Raw genomic sequence first — 23,853 nt, forward strand, 5'->3', positions numbered from 1 at the left:
CACCTTTGGGATCCAACGCTAGTAAGCCAGTAGGACCTATCCCAATTCTACAACCATACAGGGTCCCTTCCCTTGCCCTAGAAGTGTAGTTCTAGGGCATCTCACTAAGATCCAAGCTCTGCTGTAGTACCCAAAAACCCTATTTCCATGTTCCAACAATTTTATTTTATATAAAATGATAAAAATAATAATAAATTTATATATGGGCCATGACCATTTTCCAAATTCTTAACTTCCAATTCAGGGAAAAAGAAAGGCTCCATGATTTTGAGTTTTTGATATTTGAAAACTTGTTTTGCACCCTTTTTCCCTCACAGATCCACCCTCTCTTTCCAACTCACTCCACTTCAAATCAGTTCACATTTTCCTTTCACACATTGCTTCCACTTTCTCTCTTATCTTCTTTTCCATTGCATTCAGTTCAAAGAAAAACCCTTAACAAACACAAACTCACTCACACAACAGCAATGAAGCACCCAAAACCCCAAACGCAAACAAACCCAACACCATCACCCTCATCAAGATCTTCATCCTCGTCTTCTTCACTCTCATCGCACCTTGCTATGGTGGAGCTCAAGCAGAGGATCCTCACTTCCCTCTCCAAGCTCTCCGACCGCGACACGCACCAGATCGCGGTTGAGGACCTCGAGAAGACCATCGCTGCGCTGTCGCCGGACGCCATTCCCATGATCCTTAACTGTCTCTACGATGCCGCCACCGACCCCAAGCCCGCCGTCAAGCGGGACGCGCTGCGCCTCCTTGCCGCCGTCTGCGCTGCCCACGCCGACGCCGCGGCGGCGCACCTCACCAAGATTATCGGGCATGTCGTGCGCCGCCTCAAGGATGCCGACTCTGCCGTTCGCGACGCCTGTAGGGACACTGTCGGCGCGCTGGCCGCGCAGTATCTGAAGGGCGACGGCGGCGGAGGGGGGGTTGGGACGGTGGTGGGGCTGTTCGTGAAGCCGCTTTTTGAGGCCATGGGGGAGCAGAACAAAGGGGTTCAGGCAGGCGCGGCGGTGTGCATGGCGAAGATGGTGGAGTGTGCTGGCGGCGGAGGGGAGGCACCGGTGCCGGCGTTCCAGAAACTGTGTCCGAGGATCTGCAAGCTGCTTAACAGTCCTAATTTCATGGCTAAGGCGGCGATTTTGCCGGTGGTTTCCAGCTTGTCACAGGTGAGAGGGCTGCATTGTTGTGGTTTGGGTGAAGTGGGATCAAGGGTTGGTGAATTGATGTGAGTTATTTTGAAGAAAACTTAGATGTAGTATCATAGGTGCTATTGGTTTTGTTCTTGAATGAGATTTGGAGTTTTATTTCAGCAATTCAGGATGATAATTAATGGAATCTGTTATTATTAAGACTATTAAGGTAAAACTCTACTTCTGGTTGGAGAACAACGCTTAACTGCATCGAATTTTTTGTCCATTATGAAATGGTTTGTAGAGCTTGAACTTGGAGGGTTATTTTGGTCATTATGTGGTAAAGTGTTTTTGTGCTTGCTTTATTTGGGGTATGAATGGAGCTTTGGTGTAAAGTATTGTAGGTGCCTTGGTTATTTTGGGACCCGGAGTTTTCTTTAGTGCAAAAATTAGATTCAGATCTACTGGTGTTTCTTTAGTTCAGTTCTCAAATCAGAATTGAAATTTCACCTCCATGATTTTTTTAATGAAGATCTGTATTAAATGTTCGCTTAGATTATTCAGGTATGGAGGAGTGCTTGAGTTATATGTAGGGAGTACCCTGCCAATGGAAATACTGGATATACCATACATGCTATTAGTATTGTTCTCAAATCAGACTTGAAGTTCATCTTAATAATACAGGATGGCAATCAATGGAATCTTTTATTACATAGATTATTGAGGTGAAGTTATATTCTGATTGTAGAACCACACCAACATCACTTCACTGCATCTAAATTTTATCCACTATGAAATGGTTTTGAGGAGTTTGAACTTGAAGGGTTATTATGGTCATTAGGTGATCCAATGGTTCTGCACTTTATTTTGGTATGAATGGAACTTTAATATACAGCATTTTGAGGTGCCTTGATTATTATGTGATGTAGAGTTTTCTTTAGATCAAAAGCTTTGATGTAGATCCATAGGTGTTTTTTACTCAAATCAAAATTGGACTTTCTCCTTCATGATTCTCATAATAAAGGTTTGCATTTTTCATTGAAGGTCCTCGTAGATGATTCAGGTAAGGAGTAGTGGTTTAGTTTTATCTAGGGAGTACCCTGCCAAGAGCAGCACTAGTGTTGCTTTGAGTTTGAACTTGAAGGGTTATTTTGGTCATTAGGTATTTTGCGTGCTTGCTTTATCTAGGGTATGGACGGAGCTTTAGTGTAAAACATTTGAGACGCTTTGGTTATTTTCAGATATAGGGTTTTCCTTATGGCAAAACTTAGATGCAGATACTTTTTTTTTTTGGTTTTGTTCTCAAACCAGAATTGGAGTGTTACCTTCATGATATATATGGTAGAGTGCTTGAGTTATATCTATGGAGTACCTTGCCCAGGGGAGCAATAGTGTTGATTTCAGTTTGAACTTGAATGGTTATTTTGGTCATTAGGTGGCCCAGTGGTTTTGTCCTTTCTTTATTTGGGTATGAATGGAGCTTTAGTGTAAAACATTTAGATGCTTTAGTTATTTTGTGATAGAGTTATCTTTAGGTTAAAACTTATAAGTAAATCCTTTGACACCTTTTCTTTCTATATTCAATTGGAATTGGAATTTCACATTAATGATTTGTGTAATAAAAGTTTCATTAAAGGTCAGGACAGGATAGTTTTTGTGCTGGCTTGGTTTGACATCGGATCAAACGTAAAGTATGATCCATATCCAAGTTAAAGTTACTTAGAGTAGCTTTTATTTTTCACATCTGAAATGTGGATCTGATACTTCAAAGGCTTATCCAAACACAGACTGACTGACTTAGATATAAAACTCTAATTCTGATTAGAAAACAATGTTAAAAGTACTTACAAAACTAAGTTCAAATTTTGGCATTTTGTTATTTAGAGACTATGGTGGAGTGATTTTTATATATTCAGGAGGAGCATTGGTGTTGGTTTTAGTTCTCTTGCTGGATCCAAAACGTATCACTTTTTATCTGCATGTCTGGGTCTGTTCGGTTCTATTTTAACTCTTAACATGCTAAACAAATGGTAGTGTTTGCTTATTGTAGTAGATTCATTAAGGTTATAAACTACTGAGATTTAGTTAGACCTGATTATATTGGCCAAAATTCATTTATAGAATTCAATTTAACATGGCCATATGTGGTGATAATGATGTTTGAAAGTGGCTTTGGCAACTGCAGAGGCTAATCCCAATGAAGTTGGAGGAAGTTGCAGTTCAATATTTGGCATAGGTCTATCAGATTTGGATGATAAAGGCTGCAAAGATCCATGTCTTTAATTTTTAATTCTGTTGGTTTGCTTGTGTTTGTCCAACTTGGGGGCCATTAGTCACCAACTTGCCATTTTATGATGTATAGAATTGGTATGAAAATTCCTCAGAGGTAATTGGCATTGATTGCAGGTTGGAGCGATTGCACCACAAAGCTTGGAACATTTGCTGCCTAGCATCCATGAATGTCTTTCTAGTACGGATTGGGCAACACGTAAAGCAGCAGCTGAGGCATTAAGTTCATTGGCATTGCATTCAAGTAGTTTGGTTACTGATAAAGCAGCACCTACACTGGCAGTACTTGAGGCTTGCCGATTTGACAAGGTAGCATTTGCAGTGAAATTTCGTAATCATAACTTGTTGACATCCCATGCTATTTTCATTTTTGATTCCTCGGTGTCATCACTTATTTCAATTCTTATTTTATTTAAATGCTGAGTTTCTAAGAAGGAACTAGTTCAACAAGGATTATGTTTCGTAAGTCCAATAACTTAGTTACTAACTTATTTAACTAACTTGTAAGTTAGTTTGATCTCTGTAAAAGTGTTTAGTAGATAATTCAAAGTGGATTATTTAGGAGCTTATATCTTATGAGCTACAAGCTACTTCAACTAGCGTCTTGCTTATTTAGGTTTGTTCCATAACTCCCTTATGTTTAAATACATTTCCTTATCATTCTTAGTTTTTTTACCTATTTTCAATTTTACGGTGGCAAACATTTCTCCGTAATTACAATTTACAAAGATAAAATCATTACATGATAGTATGTAAAAATTACACACAATAAAAGTTATAAAAAGAAATTCAGAATAGTAATTTAAATTGAGAAATAAAAAAATGTAAGCTTTTGAAAATTAATAAAAATTAAATTTGATTAATATGCATCACATTAACTAGTTTAAATAAGGTGACTTGTCCAAATCCAAATAATATATATAACTTTGAGAAAAAATAAACAGAAACACTGAAAAGGTTAATAAGAATTTAATTATTTTTTAAAAAGTAAAATTATAATAACATAATATATTTTTGTCTAGCAAACACAACTTTTTTTATATAATAAAATTTAGGGTTTAGAGTTTATGTAGCTTTTCCTTTTTTTATTTTATTTACCTACTAGCTTATCATTTAGTTGTACAAAATATTTCTAATCCAATAAACTAGTTTATCAACTTGAAACTTATAATAAGTTTAGAACTTTTCAGCTAGTAACTAGTTTATTAGTTAGAGGCTAGCAACTAGTTTATTATGGCTAGAAGCTAGTTTATTTGTTACCAGGTACTTTATTTTAGTCTAGTTTTACCAAACACACTTAAGGAGTGAGAATTATTTTTTTGGTCAGCAAGGAGTAAGGATGTTAATCGTAAAAACATTAATGAAAGTAGCCACATAATATTAGCCTTTTCCTTTTGACTTTGTTCTTGCATTGTAGTGTATCACATTCAAAGAACACTGAAGAAATTATGTGCCGGCATGAAGTTGACAGTGCATTTAATTGTGACTGGTGTATCAGGTGTCTGACAATAGTACTGCTTATGCTGTTCTCTTTATGGTCTGGCCAAGGATCATTGGTCCTAGTATGCCAGATTTTAATTTGTTGAAACTCCATTACTGGAGAACTAATTCTTTGCTTTATTATCTACTTTGTGTTTTCTAAATTAATGTATTATTGTCCTCAGATAAAACCTGTAAGAGATAGCATCAATGAGGCATTGCAATTGTGGAAAAAGATCACAGGGAAAGGAGATGGGTCTCCTGATGATTCAAAGCCCTCGTCTGGTAGGATGTTTGAGTTGTCTGTCATAATCTGTTTCTTATCCTAGTTTATGTTGGTGATGATTGTTGTTTTTATGCTTTAGATGGTGGGAATGAATCAGCTATTTCGTCAGAGACAAGTGACCCAAAAAAAGTAAATCTTGATGAGAGGAAGAATGATTCGTCAGTAAAAGATTCATCAACTAGTTCTTCAAATCTGGATTCAACTTCTAAGGCCAAAGCAGCTGGCATCTCTGAGAAGGCGGTTGTAATACTGAAAAAGAAGGCACCAGCCTTATCTGATAAAGAACTAAATCCAGAATTTTTCCAAAAACTTGAAAGAAGGGGTTCAGATGATTTACCAGTGGAAGTTGTTCTTCCTCGGAGAGGCCTCAATTCTTCTAACTCCAACAACGAGGAAGAGTCAGAGGCAAATGTTAAAGATTCAAAAGATAGAACAAGTTCTGTTGGAAACATCACTAATGATGATTTTCATGGATCCTTAAGTAATAAATATCGTATCTTTGAGAGAGGCAGTGATGGAAATTCCAAACAAAGGAATTATGATGATTTTGGACATGACAGATACGCTGAAAGAAGGACGAACTCAAAAGAACTGAGGACTAAGGCATATGATACTGATGATAGGACTGAAAATGATCAGAGGGAGGGTTCTGCCAATCTTGCAGGTTTTTCTAAAACTGATGGTCAGTCTGAAGTACCCTTCTCCAATAACAGAGGAAATTGGTTGGCCATCCAGAGGCAGTTGCTGCAACTGGAAAGGCAACAGGTTCATCTAATGAATATGCTTCAGGTATGGTCAGTATGGCACAAAAAAGTAGTTCTGGTATAATTTTAATCACAAGTGATAGATGTTTAAACAATTTTGCAGGATTTCATGGGTGGATCGCATGATAGTATGGTGACTCTAGAGAATAGAGTACGTGGTCTTGAGAGAATTGTTGAAGACATGTCTCGTGATTTATCCATATCATCAGGTCGTAGAAACTTTACTGGGTTTGAAGGATCATCTAGCAGGCCATCTAATAAGTATAATGGTTTTAGTGACTACAATTCCAAGTATGGAAGAGGTGGTGATGGACGCATCCAATTTGGTGAAAGATTTTCCCAATCTGATGGAAATGCTCTGGGAATGAGGGGAAGAGGGCCATCTTGGAGATCTGACATGTCTGAAGGGTGGGATCTTCCTGGTTATGGTGCTTCTAGAAATAATAGCCAGGTTTCCTCAAGGAGGGCTTTTGGTGGTAGTTCTGCTGATGGAAGATCACCGAAATCTGTGCATGAGAGTGATCAATCTGGAAACAGGAGAGCTTGGGATAAAGCAGCACTGCCCATCCGGCTTGGTGAGGGACCATCTGCCAGAAGTGTCTGGCAAGCTTCCAAGGATGAAGCTACCTTGGAAGCAATTCGTGTTGCCGGTGAGGACAATGGAGCATCTCGAGCAACAAGGGTAGCAATCCCTGAAATGACCGCAGAAGCTCTGGCTGATGACAATGTTGGGCAAGAGAGGGATGCCATCTGGACTTCTTGGACCAATGCAATGGATGCCCTTCAAGTAGGAGACACAGATTCAGCCTTTGCAGAAGTATTGTCCACTGGTGATGATATTTTGCTTGTAAAGCTAATGGACAGAACAGGTCCTGTAATTGACCAACTTTCAAGTGAAGTTGCATGTGAAATTGTGAATGCCATTGGGCAATTCATGGTGGACCAGAACATGTATGACATCTGTTTGTCTTGGATTCAACAGGTATGGCTTTTTCTTCTATTTGAATTTCCGTTCTTTTTGTCCGAATGTGTATTCTGTAGTCACATGAATCCTCTCATCAAAATAACACCTTAAATATAATTAGGGATGATTTTGCTATTTCTTTATATTTTATTAGTCTCAAAACTAGTATAGTATGAAACCTTGAAATAGATCTTCATCTAGAAAAAATGATTATACATTGTTAAAGGGTTTCATGACTCGTCTGTGTAAATCCTGTCTCAAGATCTGGTTTTCAAATTGCTACAAGATCATAAGTGAAAAATCTCATCTTACAGGCGGGGTGGTATCTATTAATGTTTTCTTGCGTCACTGTTTTGTTAGAGGGCTTGCGTACATGTTTCTTCTTTATAATTTCTCAGCTAGAGGAATTGACTTAGTGCCATGGCGGAGAACCCGCTACTTCATTAAATATCTGTTACTGAACACCATAATTTATGCCTCCTTAAGCAGTCATTGTGAGATATTAATTATTTTTGGGCGAGTTTCGTGTCCTTCTATGCATTAGCATGACTCGATTGTTGTGAGCAATGCCTGGGAGTGTCAGGTGCACTTTTGTTTATAGGTAGATGGTCCAGATTTTAAGCTTTTCATGTTCAGTAAGGCTCTTCGAAAGGGAGCAATATCGGGTGTATAACCTTTTATCTCGTGATTAAAAAAATATAACCTTTTATCTTCAAGATGTATATGACCGATCATTAATTCTGATTTAGAAAATTGTTGGTCAAATGCACATTCATTCCTTCGTATGGTAATTCTACATCAAATTACAACAAAAAGCTTGTTTAGCAATTGAGGCATACTCCATAATGTTGAATTCATCTTCTTCGCAATCCTTTTTTGCCTGCTTTTACATCTCTTGTGATGTATAAAATATTGAATTGGTGACCATAATTTTCAGTTGCTGGAGATAGTATTGGAAAATGGAGCCGATACCTTTGGCATCCCCATGGAAGTGAAGAAAGAGCTATTACTGAATTTACATGAAGCTTCTACAGATACAACTGAGGCCTGGGAAGGGGTACATCCAGAGCAGCTTTTATTGCAGTTGGCATCAGCCTGGGAAATTGATCTACAACAGCATGACAAATAGGTCTCACAGAGAACAAATCATGCTCTGCGATTGAAATTGAATTGAATGGTATTAAGTGCAATTTGAAATTTTGTTCAGGTGTTTGGCCTCCACAAAAATTTGTGATCCTATACCGGTCAGACCAATGTTTGACCGTTGAATATCACCATTATTATTTTTGTTGTATCAGATATTGTCATTACTAAGTGGCAGTGTCTGGTTGTCAGAAATTGTCCTGCTAAAAAGACATTGTGTAAATTGAGACGAATGGACAAATCTTCCATGTAATTATGATATGTAATCTTTCTTCATTTCCTGGTTCCATTTGCACCATTTTCTCTTTTTCTGCTTAAAATGAATATATATATATATATTTTTTCTTATTTGGAGAACATATAGAAACACATATTTGGAAAAACATTAAAACAATTCACGATTGACAGGGATTGGGATGTTGGAAGTTAAGGAAAAAATAAAATAAAATCCTCTTCATATGGAAGCTAAAGGATAGACATTTTATCTTCCTTCTCTTTTCCCTACAATTTCTTTATTAATTAAGAAATTTAGATTAAATATAATTATTTTCTTAAATCGAGTAATAGTTGCTGGTCAGCCGAGACAATTGTGTTTTTTACCAATAGAAATGTGTTGTGTAGTTTTTGTAGATGAGGGATTAAAGAAAGAAATGGACATGATCGTGTGTGAAGGATTAGAACCTGAAAATTTTCATAAATAAAGAATAAGAAAGAGATGTCTTTCTTCGAAACTAAAAATCAATATTTCTGTATTTACAAAAACTGAGTTTGTATATAATATCTTTAAATCTTTATATATATAAAAGTTTTCATTTCACTTGTTCTTTTAGAACCAAAATATAAAATTAAGTGATATTTTGGATTGTATTCTTATTTCGACCTTTATGTTTAAATATCTGTGTCCTTGTAAATATACTGATCTTATCCTTTATATATCGTTTATGGTCTATGGAATGTTCTAATCTATCTTTTATGCTTTTGTTATAAAAAATCACGCACATCACTATTTTCTCCTACTTTTAATTTCTTCTACCCATTTCTCTATGATGCAACTGTCTCTCGCTCATTCCATGTGTACTTCCATCATAGTGAATGTAAGGCCCACTTATGTTATATGCCTTTATATTAAAAGGTTGTCCCAAACCAGTTGGGCGTAGAACTGGTCCATAGGGAACCAAAGACCTTAATCTGTCCTAATCCACTTATTCTTCTCATTTTTAGAAAAACAGTCTCCCTCATTCTTTCTTAGAACAACAATTAAGCTCTGCTAGGGTTTCACTTCCGTTTTCTGTTGAGCTAGAAGAACTCCGTTTGTTCCACGTAAGTTAACCTCCCAACTGATATCCCCTCTCTTCTAGCTCTGTGGCCTTGGTTCCAATTGGGGTTGGGGTTCCCTTATTGATCTAGTTTCCTTTTTGTTTCACTAATTTCTAGCTCACTAAGCTACTCTTGGAGCTGCTGTGCTCATTGTTTTGGTGTTGAAAGTCTTGTACTAGCTTATTCTAGGTAAGGGAAGCTAGGATTTTTTAATTTAAATAGATTTTCTTCCTATTTTTGGATCTTTTCGTGTTTCCGATGTATGTGTGGTATGTAGAATGTCATGAATGAAATTTGTGCTTTGCTCTGGTTGAATATTGGTGTTGGCCTGCGTGAACAGTGGAGGGTCCTGGTTTTCTCGCCCAATCGAGTGTGTCTCGCCTAGGCGAGATTAGCAGCAACTCGCCCATGTTGGTTGCGTGAGCTGTCAGGCGACGAGCTCCTGTTTTGAGCGAGAGCCCATCTCGCTCAAGCGAGGAAGTCTCACCTAAGCGAGAGAACACGCAAGCCACTGTTCCCCTCTTCTCGAGCCCTTGCCTAGGCGAAAGAAGCTCATATGAGCGAGAGACCCTTCTGCCTGAGCCAGGAGCTGGGTGAGGGTGCGTTCTGATTTTGTTGTTTCTTTGTTCTTGGATGTTTGACACATGTTTGATTGGATTCCCATGTTAAAATATGAGGTGGGTGAATAGGCATGAGTAAAGATGGTTTATGGGTGGTGAATGGTGAGTTTGACATGATCTTGATATGAAATTTACATCAATGGTTGGTTATATATGTGGTCATGAATTTGGTATGAGCAACAACATACTTTGGTGTTGGAATCATGATTTTGGGTTGGTTAGGACGTAATTCCATGATAGTTTCGTGGTGGTGCTTCATTTGGTTAGGACGTAATTCCATGAGCCTTTAGGTAAGATCTCATGATGGTGCCTCAGTTAGTCGGGACGTAATTCCATGATCCTTGTTAGTGGGAGTTCATGGTGGTGCCCCATTTATATAATTTAGTAAGGATTTCTTTAAGGGCTAATCTTGTATGTGAGGGAATGTAACATTGGAACAATTATTCGCTGAATCCGACTAATTATATGTACCCGGATGAGTCATGTCGTGAGTCTTAGTGTATTGTTTGAAAGTCATAACATGATTGGTTAACATGTGCATCTTGGACTATGAGATTGTATGTAACTGTATGATAAATCATTTTCTGCTCTAGCTTACCCTTTGTTTTGTTGTTATGTGTGAGGTTTTCTCTTCTTACGATGATCATCAACTTGTTGATGTGAGCGGATACGAAAACCCTCGTGATCAAGAGAAAAATGGTGATTCCGTTGCGTAGCCCGCTTGGGCTAGAATCTGCTTATTTGGGCTTTCCTTTTTGGGCTATGACCCATGTATTGTCTGATAACTTTGTTAATGACATCGTAGTATATCCTAGTTTCTTTCTTGGTTAAAGATTAGCTTCTTTGTTCCTGAAGGTCAATTTCGTCATTCTCCCTGTTTTTTCGTTCCACTGGTTGATCTATAGATATTAAGTTTTGGATGGTGTTACTTGGAAGTCTATTTGAAATTACATTTTATTTTATTTTATTGTGCTATATTTTACTGAGAATAAATATGGTTAGGATAAGTCTAGTGTCTCTCAACCTAGTGATCGTCATTTGGTGGGACGAATTAAATTTCGTTAAAACCCTTCAGTGATCAAAACATTATGAACAAATTCTATCAATTTTATTATTAAACAAGATTTTCGAAAACAAAAACAAAATGAAGTTAAAAGGGTTAAATTAAGGATTTAGGGACCCAAAAAAAAACACCCTAAAAACCCTCCATCAAATCTTACCTGAACACTTGTTTCTGCATGATGTAAATGAAATAGAAATTTCGCAAGTTTTGTTTTTTTTTTTATATACAATATACAAATGCACAGTTGCACAAAGCCATGATGCCATAATGTTACATGATGTTTACAAATGATAAACCAATTACTCTTTAACAGATAACAGAAGGAGTGAAATTGCTAACACCATGGTTTTGCCACTTAGCTTCTTCCTCCAAAGACACAATTGATATGCACAGCAAAACACCAGTATGGAATTACTCTTCCCAGAACATCAAGAACCTCTAGAAATGAAAGAGGATAAACTCAAGGGCAAATTCCTTTGCCATGGAAAAAGAAGCACACAAAGTAGTAGCCTCTTCCGTTTTACAGTTACCAAAGGAATCATGTTGCCAAGAAAACAAACTCTTCCAGATCCAACCATGGATGGCCTTTGTATGAAATCAAGGGTGAAAAAAATACCCCACTACACCAGTTCATCACCTTTAATATTGTATGACCAGCCATCTATTTTGCAGCATACCAGTTTTTAGCACACTTGGCATCAACAGAGAGGCCGACCTTGAGAAAATTCTTGCCGTTGAAGGGTTTTTCCATGCACTCAACGACTATGGCCTTAGCAACCTCGGCTGACTCTGTTGGTCCTTCCAATATGACTTCATCATGAACCTGATTTGCCATAGCCAAAACTCTCATCTTATAGCCAACATTAAGAGTTGAAACATCATACAGGAATGGAGTGACAAAGGGTAACAGAGATATGAAAGTAATACAAAGAAGATGATGTCTTGAGAAGTTAAAGGTGAAAAGGGAGCATTAAGAGATGTATTAGTTAAGCAATCTGAAGCATCCATGGTTAGGAAGCTCAATGCTCATGACATTCACATAAAAAAGATCAGAGAATGAGGAATTGAAGAGCGTGCTAAAATGGAAAAATGTCAAAGTAACCAATGTATAAACTGGAATATTATGAGAAGTGGAAAATAGTAGGAGGAAAGGAAAATACATCAATCAAGATGCCATGATTATGCTTATTTGAAAAGAATAATTTGTATAGCTTATCTATCAGCAGCCAGTTGCTTAAGCAGACTACTTGGAGCATTTTGCTTCACCATTCAAAGATTGGAATAATGAATTTTAATGAAATTGATTAGGTAAGTATCAAAGAGTTTGCTTTGGTAATACATCCAACAGTAACACAAACAGAGACTATTTCATTGGTCAATAGAAATTATATTTCAGAGTTAATGAACTCTTTCACTGATACTTGTCCATGCCCATTCTCTCAAAAGTGAATAAATATATTATTGAAAGCAAACTTGAGGGAACATACTTAAATGAAACTTGACAAAAAGTGAGCACAAATAAAAAGCAGAAAATTCTAGAAAAAAACATTAACCTGTAGAAGTAACTTCCATCCAAGCTCCTTCAACTTCTTATTTTTGGATATTTGTAACATGGCACACATAGCAACATCTGCTGCACTACCCTGTAATAATATTTGACAAATCAGAAGAGCCGAAAAAAGAAAGGCATGAACGTGGCAATAGAAAATACTACCAATTACTCTCCTAAGCTGTTTCCTAACATGGAGGCTTACTTTTAAAGAAGCCACTCGGTGAAACTCTACACACACACACACACCAATGGCATGTCTGGTGAGAATATTGTTTATTATTTCATTTACTTTATACATGAAAACCTTTTCTTCAATATCATAGAGCAATAGCTGACAAGACTAATGCAATCTGTGTACTTCTGGAAAAAGATAAGAAATTAAGAACAATGCAGTTAGCCTTTCATATGATTTTATTCACAGATTTATATAAATTATCATTTTAATATAAACTCTGACTTGTGATGTTTTCACAAGCCTAATGTAACGCATTTTCTCACCATTCACTGTTCTTAGAGGGAAAAAGGTTCCACGTTCCAAGAGATATGAATGTAACTGATTATATAGTAAACCCTCTCTAGTAAGAGCAAGTCACCTTTTTACATGGTAGAACTGCTATCAACGAATTGGTACAGTCTATATTTACTATATGTAACCATCAAAGTTGAGAATCGTGACAAACAGAAAGGGAGTGTTGCAGACAATTGTATAAAAGTATTTGAAAGATCACGGACCTGGACTGGTGTATTGATAGCAGCTCGCTCAATATGACCTCTATGGTAGCTATGATCTGGGTCTATCTCCGGAAACCTCCGGGCTCGTCCTAACAATGTGTGCACCCTTTGAAATTCATAAGCTTCTTTTTTACGTTCTTCTTGCCATTTCAGCACTTCTTTTCTGTCATTGTACCAAAGGTCAACTGTTCTCCTAGCCTCTTTCACAGAAACCTGAGAAAAAAATGTGTAACTTTGTTTGGACAACCAAATCAATAATGAAGGGGACTTGTAAACTATTTAAGCCCTTCAAAATAAGTTACAGAATTCAAGGTACCTTCCAATCCCTTGATAGCCCAACTGGAGTCTTTCCATACGCAATTGAGAAGTTAAGCATTTTGGCTTTTCTTCTTTCTGAAGCAAAGGCATCCTGAAGTGAAAAAGAAACGTAATAGATAAATGGCATGCTGTTTTAGGATCGACCAATGAGCAGATGGTTATATTTTGTTTAAATCTTGATTTCAAATTAACTGTGTATCATGCCTGTGTTTAAGAGACTATATTTAAGAGTATTTGAGAGAGCTTGAAAACTCCCCTCATATGTTCTCATATTTATATTGATAGGATTCTGAACAATGTGTATAGGGAAGATCATTGATAGATACTTAGGTACAAAGATAGGCATGGCTAATAGGTAATAGCATTTTCCCAACACAACTACTTCCTAACTATATTTAATGCTTATTCTAACAGTTACTATATAGAACCGGAGGAGAAATATATCTTTAGCAAGAAGGATTGATATAATAATGCTAAGCTGGCTACAAGAAGATTAACTAAACCTCAAATCATATTATTAAATACGTCTCACACATCCGCAACTCTAATGAATTTTTCGGCATATATGTTTGGAACCCCATAACATTTAGATCACAAACACACATGCTAAATGTTGGATGCTTTCCATCTTATCAGTGCAAGCAGTAGCTGCCCTTTCATTGCAGTGATAACATCCAGAATTCAGGGTTTTGATCTAATATTGAAAGTATTTATTAGACTTTAAATCTAATTAAACCTCACAAAATCGATTTCTAAAGTGAATTTTGCATTCACTTACATACTATAATTTAGCCATATTTCTAATTGATGTAGAATTTCCAACAATCCATCTACTTGGTCTAACATTAAGCAAAACACTATTAATAATATTGTACTATGAGAGAATGTATTCCTTCATCTATAAATTTTCTTGATAACTGTATTACATAAGGTGGCAGCCAATACATGGAAACTGTTTTCTTTTCATTTTGTGGGGGAATGAGGGATTCGTTTCTGAACCTGATCCATCCATTACGATATTTAAGCATGCTTAATGAAACACAATGCAATTCAGCCTCACGGTTGGTGATTTAGTCCTACATCTGCTAGAGATGTGGCTTAAAGAGAGCACATAAAAAGATCGGAGAGTCCGTACTGTACAAACTAGTTTTGTAATATTAAGCTAGACATTAAAGTCTAAATTTTAAGAACAAATACCCAATGAAATACCTTGTTTGTAATTTAAAAATTCATCTTACCATTGAATTGAGAGGGAGATTAAAAGGGAAAACAGAACCAGTAGATAATGAAACAAATTTCTTATTCAAGATTCTGCTACCCTGGTTCTGCATATCATGGATACATTAGTTTCTTAATAGGCTTAGAGGAGACTATTTTCTAAACTGTACCCCATCTCAGACCTTGTTAACACTACCCAATCTCATAGCATGACTGTTACGAGCACACTGGCAGACCTAAACACTATTAAACTGAAACATACTAACACCCATGAGTACTAAATGCTTTTTATCTGAGATACATAAAAATATATTTCCGACAGGTACCTAACCCATATGTTTTCTGACAAAGAACTTAAATTTCTATATATAAGTACATACTCCTATAATTCCTAATCCACACTCTTAATTCCTATAAATATGTTATCCTGTATTTCTTTAAAGGTTTATTTTTCATGTTATTTGAGGGTCACTTTTAAGTTATTACTTAATTGGTTCCATTCCCTAAAGATAAATTACTTAGCACATAAATGAAGAAAGAAAATAGCCTTTAAATTTAACATGTCTTAATTGTATCATGTGTTCAATGCAAACAAAGTGTACTCATAACTGACATACAATGAGCTACAACAACATAATGAGATATACCAAACTAACAAAATATTTTTGGGTATCTAACATCAAGGCTACTACTGGTTATGGTCTACTTTAAATAGATCAGAAGACAATATACCTTCAGGAGAGGAACTGGGGGTTTGTCTTCACCAGGCTGAGGATGCCACTCAAGAAGCACTTCCTTTCTCTTAACTGCTTCACGAATATATGGGTACATATTCATTGCAGTTCTTGAATGAAAATCTCCACCAGCTTCAAAGGCTTCCAACATGCTCTTACAATCAGCAAGATGTGCAAGAATCCTAAGTTCCAACTGCAACAATATGCAACTCCATCAACAGAATGAAATTTCTAGTAATTAGTTCAATTAAATAAGTAAATAGCTAACCTGTCCATAATCAGCAACTATAAGAGAATTCCCTGGAGCAGCTATGAATGCTTGACGGATTTTGTACCGGTCCTTTTCCAAAGCAGGTTGGTTCTAGTTCATGAATTATATATGTTAAATTAAATCGAAAGATTTAAAATCCAATGATTTATCTACAGGATGCAATACCCATGCTTGAATTTCAAAAAGTTCAACTTCAAAAATCAATTAGATTCATAATTATTGTTTGTTAATGTACATGAAAAATGAGTCTACTTAGTTTGCCTCTTCTTTTTCAAAAGTATTGTTAAGTGTATAAAACCATTCATATACCCGGCAGTTTAAACTTTTGAGATGAATCATGACATGGTATTATCTCATCCTTATCCATAACCTTCATAATTTTGATACCACTGTTGAAACATAAACAAAATGTTTTTGTTCACCAAATAAAGAGAAATACACATCCAACTGTTCTCAAAATGTAAAACAGTGATCTGAGAAAAATCTTTACAACCAAAAAGATTTACATTTCGAAAATATTAAAATTAACTAATGAAATTGCTCCCAAAAACTGTCCCCATAAATCTCATCTTTAATGTGCATCTTCCTTACCACTTGTACTATCATATATGCTAACATAAACAACACATACTATCACAAATTATCCAAATTATAATATCACAAATTTGAGATGAATCATGACATGGTATTAGGGCCTCAATGACCAAGTGGTCCAGAATTGGAACCCTGCCACTCCCATACTTCTCAAGCCCAAATGGGACTTGTGTGAGAGGGCACGTTTACAAGACAATTTATGTGTTTTCACCAAATAGGTTAAGCTTTGGAATAATTTATTCATAGCAAAATACAGAAAAAACAAGATAATGTACAGTCCACAGGGAGGATAAGAGAATTTTTACTAAAATGAGAGAGTTCATGAACTAAACTTACAGCAAACAGGAAAATTTTGGCATATGTTTTTATCTAAAACAATAGGCTCAAAGTAACAGTTTTTTCATATCACTATTAATAGATAGCCGTTATCGTCAATTATGAGTTGTTCTATTACTACAGTAAGAATTTAACATTGTCAAGAACCAACTGTTCTAAAAGCTTAAACTATTAAGTGAGGATTTATATTTAACTTCGCTTGTCATATTACGTGCTTTGAGCTTGAAGTATGGAATATGTACAGGTCTACCATGTACCTCTGGTGATTAAAAATAAAAATTGTTTGAAGAAGAATGGAAGCAACAATAATCAAACTAACTACTTCGTCATAGAAGCTTTTATATCATATCAAGGACCAACTCCCCTAAATGCACATGTTATTAAGTGAAGCCACATAAATGGATTCATATCTTACAAACATTAAAAGATAGAATTATACCATCATCAATAAATAAATATACATACGAAGATGAAGGATTGAAAAAAATAGCACTTTAAAAACTCAAGTAAACCAAGAACCTGCAGATTTGGCCTTCTTGCTGACAAGCGTCCAGTCTCTGTGTTGATATTTATGGAACAATGAATACGTTCATCCTTTCCTGATATATTATGACCCTGCCATTGAGAACAGATTAAACTAACATAGAGTATACACACATAACCTACAAACTTTAATGCATACACAACCTTTAATATACCAACAGCTCCCTCTTAAGTTAATGCAAACATTGGATTTAATCAAGTGATCTCAAATTCCATCCTCTCCCTTCCTCCAGCACATATAAACAAAAACTAGCCTACTACTTATATTGCACTATCAACCCTATTGAAGCCAATCACACTGGGTAAGCAGAGTTTATAGGGTAACATGAAATCATGAACACACCAGACAAAAGATATTCAAAATAAAAAAAATTAAAAAGGAATATCACCTGTAGGGGAAGGATGAAGTTAGATATCAAAGAATCGATTGAACAGACTTCACATAAAGCAGCAATGGCATGGCAAGCCTCTTTCCCTTCTTCCTCTGTTGGAAAACAAGAAAAAGCTGTTCCGTAAGCCGATTTGTCTATTTCTTCAGGTAAAACTTCACTTTGAGAGGGATTTCCATCTTCAACATCAAGATCCACATCACAAGCCTCATTGAAGTCATATTCAGCAGAAACTTTGCCAGCCAGGACTTTTAAAGCATCACCACTAACTGAGGGCCAACCACTTGGTGTGTACATCTCAACATTCAGGCTGTATCCAATGCTATTTAACTTAATATCACGAAATTTTGTTGGAACTTTCTTGCCTTCTGCAATCACTTTATCAACATTGGGAATTTTGAAAATCCGCTCAGTTGGAATTACATCATCATGGTTTTTTCTGTAATGAATAATGTAGCAAGTGAAAATGAAAGCTTTACTTTATTTCTATACTTCATTCAACAACTTCATCAAAACCAGTGAAGAAAAATGTTTGTATATCGAATTGTAACTTTATCCTCCATAATGAGCTCAGCTATAAAAACAAAAATATCAATAAATGGGGTAACAATCATGGATACATTGTACTAAGGACTTTCATATATTCAAAGACAATAGATCCTTAACTCTAGTGTACAGATCAAGGTCAGCCATTTTATGATTGACACTGAATAAAATATCATATTCTTCAAAAATGAAAAACCTAAGCAATACTAAGTGCTGACATTATACAGAGCAAGATAGTATTGATAAAAATATCTTGAAATTTAAGTCGAACTTAAAAACTTGTTTTTTTCCTGTGGAATAGAGAATACAACAAAATGATAAGACCAGCACATATCCAGAACATTGACAAGTATATAGTTAAATTAGACTTTACAGCGTATATTGTTTGTGAAGAGAAGAAGAAATATCATACAGCCATTTATTACCCTAACTAGAAATAAAGAAGCTAGTTAACATAATTCATAAAATATGATCAAGTTCTTAAAACAAAACAAACAAGAGCCTCAGTATAATACCCAACAGGTCTTTCCCAAAAAATCAACTACCACATATATGCAGTTAGTAATAACAGGAGCCTTCATGTAGCAGCCAATTTTTTTAAGAGAAAAAGCGTCCTTGATAAACTATAATGATATCACCATACTGAATATCTCTAGTAATTTTACAAAGCATTTTTCAGTATAGTTCAGATTGCATGATATCATTCACCAAAGAAAATATTGTGATATATCAATTTCAACTTCAAAATTATCAATTTGTTAAGGTAGAACACATGCTCCACACAAGATTTAAATGATGAGCACCTGTTAATGGTGCCACCAAAGAGAAGTACTCGCAATTGTGCATCACTTCCAACATTCATATACTTGGCATCAGGACAATATCTAGATGCCCATTTTCGGAATCTATTAACAGCTGCCTCTTGCTCTCCTTTGGCCACGTCTTCTATGCCTTTAAGATATAACCGATCAACTAACATTCCCTCTGATTCCATTTTGACTAGAAGCTCACCAAATGGCTGCCAATATTCCTGATAGAAATCATACATGTTTTTGTGTAAAACAGGTACACTATCAAGATTCCAAGGCATGTCTGAAAGATGACTTTTTAGGCTCTCATAAAGCTTAAGAGTGCTTCTAGCATCTAAGACAGAGTAACATATCCAAGGTATTCGCTCATCTCTCTGCAGCACATCAACAGGAGCAATGGTAGTCATTTTACCCTCACATCCATCTATCTTCACCTTTTTCTGGCCAAATATAGTTTTCATGGACACCTTACCAATCAAATCCTTTTCATGGTCCAGCTTAGCCCTAGACATTACCTCTCTGTCACCTGTAAGTCCTTCAAGAGAATAACCACCAACCCAGCGCCTGGATGAATCCCACAGCCGTGCCATGTGCATTGTATCAGCATGAAATCCAGAAACCTTAAATCCATAGTTTTGTATAACATGACAGTCAAAGCTATAGTTATGCCAGACCTACAGAATGCACCAATGACTTTGTTACTTCAAAATTTATTTTGAATCCCACGTCACAAACCCAGAAGTAATATGGAGCCATTTTGACTTTATGAAGCTAAAACGCACTTGGATAACCATTTTAAAACTAATTTATACGAAATATTCTTTTAAAGCTTTTTTTGGAAGATACTGTTTTGAATTTCAGAAAAAAAGCATTTCAGCTGCATTTTTTAATATTGTGAGAATAAATAATTTTGAAAGTGAAATGTTTTTACGTTTTCTTTGAATAGGATTTATTTTAAGTATTTCACCTATCAAACTTTTTAAAGCATTCCTGCATTTACACTTCAAAAGAGATTCTGCTCTACCATTCAAACAAAATCAATTATTCTAAACTTTTATAATATTATTCCCACACACAAATCGAATTTTTTAATATCAATTCTTCAAAAATCATTTTTTGTAAAATATAGACCAAGCAGGCCTTAAAAGGTGCACACCAAGAGGAGTGATAGGATTTAAAACATAAAAAGGGTCCACAGTAAGAGAATGTTACCTTTTTGATGGATGAATCTTGAAAAAATTCAGCAAACTTATTAAAGATCTCTTTACCTCCACCATCAAGAACATCTACCCAAATACATGACTTTCCACCTCCAAAATCAGCTTCTGGACCCGAATAAATACTGAAGCATATTATCTCCCCATGATCTACAGGTGTTTCTTGTTTGACATCTATCCTGGCCACCTTTGACGACATTAAAAGTTGGTATATTACATTTCAACATTTATGAAATATCCATGAGGTTCATACTGATACAATAACTAATATGCACTCATTGAAGAAATGGCTTAAGAATACAATATATCACTTCAATGTGTATGATTTAAAAAGGACAAATTCACTGAACTTGACAAGAATCCCGATATGAACACTGCTGCAATCAAGGAACAACCATAATATAGCTAAAAAAGACAAGAACTGTACCTCAGTATCACATGCATGAATGAGATGCCTGTAATTTACTGTAAGCATCTTAGCAACTTCCTCAGCAAGAGAAATATTATTAACAACCAATATGTCTTTATAGATACTACAAAGCCTGCCTCGAAGTATTAATTGTTCAGAATTAGGTGCCCTTTTAACAGATGTTGCACTGGCTTCATCCTTTGCAATTGTCTCCAAATTGCTTTTGTCTTTAACTCTATCAACCTTCTCCTTAAGGATCTTTGATGGAAGTACCTTTAACACAGTGTCCACCCTTTTGGTGTCAAGCAACTCTTTTGAGTTCTTTAATTTAGAATGTTTAACAGAAGGCAAGGGACGTTCATCAAGATCCTGCTGCACATGAGTGTGCTTCACATTCCTAGAAACAGCCTGTTCCTGACCAGTTGAAGTAACCGCATTCGGTGCAACCCTGAACTCATTCTGCAAGTGCATTTCCTTTTTACTGTTAGATAATTTATAACATTCCTGGACCCAGTATTGTGTACAAGGGTTCGTGGGAAATCGAGCCAATCCCATAATCTTAACCTGACTATTAGAGGGATGTAAAGGACTCAACTCTTCTTCACATCTCCTTTCCTCCAACATGCCATATGACATGTCTGAAAATTTCTTAACTGAAATATGTACTGGAGATTTATGGCTATACACCACGTCCTTAAATTTATTCAACTCAAAAGGTGTTCTCTTTATGCAGGAATAACCTTTTCTGAAAGACAATGCACTACGTTGAAGGATATTGTTGGCAATCAGAATTGCTTGAATTTTTCTTCTGCAGGTCATATCATGCAAAGAAAATTAAAAGAAAAAAAAAAGGAACCAATCAACGGAATATAAAAGCATATTTAGCTTTTCAGTTTAGTATGAAGAAGAAACAGTACGAGAACATTCAAGAAAAAAATCTCCCACAGGTGTGAGCTAAAGAAACAATACATATTTTGACTTCTGAAATGTAACAATCAATATTAGAAAATTCCCATCTTCCCGTATATCATATGTGGCAACGTACTCCACATTTGCATATAGTTAATCCCAGGATCATATGCAGTTGCCAGCTTTTATGTCAGATTATGTATCAAACCAGGAAGGTACAAGAACCTTTCCACTATGGAAGTCAACAACTAATACAAACAATTTTAGCTTAGTCTTTATTTGATCCGTAATGCAAGACATAGAATTCCAAATAAAAAAGTGTAGACAAGAGAAAACAATTCGAAGTCCATAGAACCTTAATATCATTTACCCTTCACGATTTAGAGCTTACTCTTCACTTTTTAGTAACTTGCCATTCAATGATGGATTCTTCATTTTAATTTTAACCTTTTAGTCACTAGTTGAAAGCTTAGCAACTAAAAATTTGAAAACTAATATCAAGACACAAGCAACCTTGAGTGAAATGTACATGGTGACCCCCCTTTTCTGGTGTGCAGTGCAAAATCTGCATAACCCTGACGAGTTTTCTATTTTACTTTTAATTTTGTTCAAATCTATACACCATTTAAAGTGAAAACCATGTTCAAGCACTGGTAATACCAGAACCATCCATAAACTGAACATTCACAATCACAAAGTCAGAATGTACAACCTTAAGAGAAAACCCCCTAACAGATCATGACCAAAATGCTTCAGAGGCCATCTTCTGAACACACACAGACACTCCTCAAAACCCTTTCAGAATCAAATCAAACTGCTCCTATACCTTTAATCAATACCTCGCCCATCCCTCTTATCACTTCAGAAACACCAGTAGAAACTAGAGACTCCACAAAACGCCATAAACAATAAACAAAACCATACTAAACAATTCAAACTTAATCCCCTGAAACGCAATATTTCCTATATCAAATGTTCAAACACAAAGAAAAACCAAAACCATCAAAACACAAGAGAGTTCAGCTGAAAACAGTAGTACTCCAGTACTCCATAATAGAAAAGAAAATTCTCCAAAACCATCTAACAAAAGAACCAAAAATAAAACACTGCTCACATACCAACAACAAACAACATAACACCACCACAAAGACAAAAGTGACACCCAATGAAGGAAAAATGAAAACTTTGAAGAAAAAACAACCTGGGGTGTGGTGATTGAGAGGGAGTAAAGAGGGACAGTGAAGAGAGAGCAGCACGGAAGTGGCGGGAACAAGAGGGGCAATATAAAGGGGTGGTCTGAGAAGAGACCCCCATGGCGGCAATCACACCCACAAGCCTCCCCAGCGTTGAGCCCTTGTGTTGGGGCAGTGGCAAAAAGGTAAATAAGAGTGTCAGGGCCTTATTTGGGTTAGAAGAACACAAGTGAGTCTGTGAGTGAAGAGTTTATATGGGAAAAGAGGGCGAAAAGGGTTGCAAGAGAGTGGGAAAGAGAGAGAGAGAGAGAGAGGCCATAAACCCTGAAGCTTTGAAAATTCATGCAAGTGCAGAACAGAGAATGATGGGAAAAAAAATTACTATAAAAGGGAAATAACTTTGGAAAGGGGTCTTTTTTTTTTTTTTGGAGAATTATGCAGAAGCTACGTTCGGTTCGGGTTAGGTTACTAAAGTGCCTGCTGAGTACTAAATATTTTGTCTCGTTCCTAAGATTTATTTATTTGATAGGAATCAACAATATCCCATAATGAGAAATTAGGAACTAAAAATCATTTAAGGAATTAATTTTAAATTTATTTAATACGTACACACACACACACATATATATATATATATATATATATATATATATATATATATATATATATATATATATATATATAAATTTATTTGTACAAAATATAAATCTCATTTATTTTATTAAAATTAAAAGATTTAATTAATAATTTGATCTATATTTATGTTTATAATTTTTGTTTTACTTTTTACTCGATTCATTTCTTATATTTTTAAATAAATTTAATTTGGTCTTATTTATTAATAATGTTACTAATAATGTTAGATTTAACAACATAGCAAAATTTGAAACATAGTTGCTATTTTTTTTGTTTTATAATATATGTTTGGAAACGATGGATTTGAGAGAATTTGAAAAGAAATAAAATAATGTTGTTTGGATTAATAAAAAAATATGAGAAATATAAGAATTTAAAATGAAAAT

General features: G+C 35.6%; 2 protein-coding genes across 2 annotated transcripts; one reads left to right on the top strand and one right to left on the bottom strand.

The window, feature by feature from the left end:
• The first annotated feature begins 226 nt into the window (after positions 1-226).
• LOC114187790 (TORTIFOLIA1-like protein 1) lies at positions 227-8,350 on the top strand. The gene is made up of 6 exons (XM_028076157.1): positions 227-1,172; positions 3,543-3,734; positions 5,090-5,189; positions 5,270-5,979; positions 6,058-6,936; positions 7,856-8,350. Exons 1-6 carry the CDS (start codon positions 468-470, stop codon positions 8,045-8,047), a joined length of 2,778 nt encoding a protein of 925 aa, XP_027931958.1. The 5' UTR covers positions 227-467; the 3' UTR covers positions 8,048-8,350.
• A 2,879-nt stretch (positions 8,351-11,229) lies between these two features.
• LOC114187284 (DNA polymerase I B, chloroplastic/mitochondrial-like) lies at positions 11,230-23,218 on the bottom strand. Its single transcript, XM_028075496.1, has 12 exons — positions 22,840-23,218; positions 20,748-21,537; positions 20,316-20,507; positions 19,098-19,777; positions 17,749-18,187; positions 17,336-17,431; positions 15,884-15,976; positions 15,614-15,808; positions 13,662-13,754; positions 13,346-13,558; positions 12,615-12,704; positions 11,230-11,884 (listed from the first exon to the last, which is right to left on the bottom strand). The coding sequence occupies exons 1-12, from the start codon at positions 22,950-22,952 to the stop codon at positions 11,723-11,725; spliced, it is 3,156 nt and encodes a 1,051-aa protein (XP_027931297.1). The 5' UTR covers positions 22,953-23,218; the 3' UTR covers positions 11,230-11,722.
• Positions 23,219-23,853: the final 635 nt, after the last annotated feature.

The sequence above is a fragment of the Vigna unguiculata genome, chromosome 6, assembly GCF_004118075.2.
Source record: "Vigna unguiculata cultivar IT97K-499-35 chromosome 6, ASM411807v1, whole genome shotgun sequence".
In the NCBI taxonomy this organism is placed as follows: Eukaryota; Viridiplantae; Streptophyta; class Magnoliopsida; order Fabales; family Fabaceae; genus Vigna; species Vigna unguiculata.

Coding starts and splice junctions, on each gene's coding strand:
- LOC114187790 (XM_028076157.1), top strand. CDS start 468: ATGAAGCACCCAAAACCCCAAACGCAAACAAACCCAACACCATCACCC. Junction 1,173..3,542: donor TGGTTTCCAGCTTGTCACAG/GTGAGAGGGCTG, acceptor CATTGATTGCAG/GTTGGAGCGATTGCACCACA. Junction 6,937..7,855: donor GTTTGTCTTGGATTCAACAG/GTATGGCTTTTT, acceptor CATAATTTTCAG/TTGCTGGAGATAGTATTGGA.
- LOC114187284 (XM_028075496.1), bottom strand. CDS start 22,952: ATGGGGGTCTCTTCTCAGACCACCCCTTTATATTGCCCCTCTTGTTCC. Junction 13,755..15,613: donor CCCCAGTTCCTCTCCTGAAG/GTATATTGTCTT, acceptor TTTTCACTTCAG/GATGCCTTTGCTTCAGAAAG. Junction 11,885..12,614: donor GATGGAAGTTACTTCTACAG/GTTAATGTTTTT, acceptor ATGGCAAATCAG/GTTCATGATGAAGTCATATT.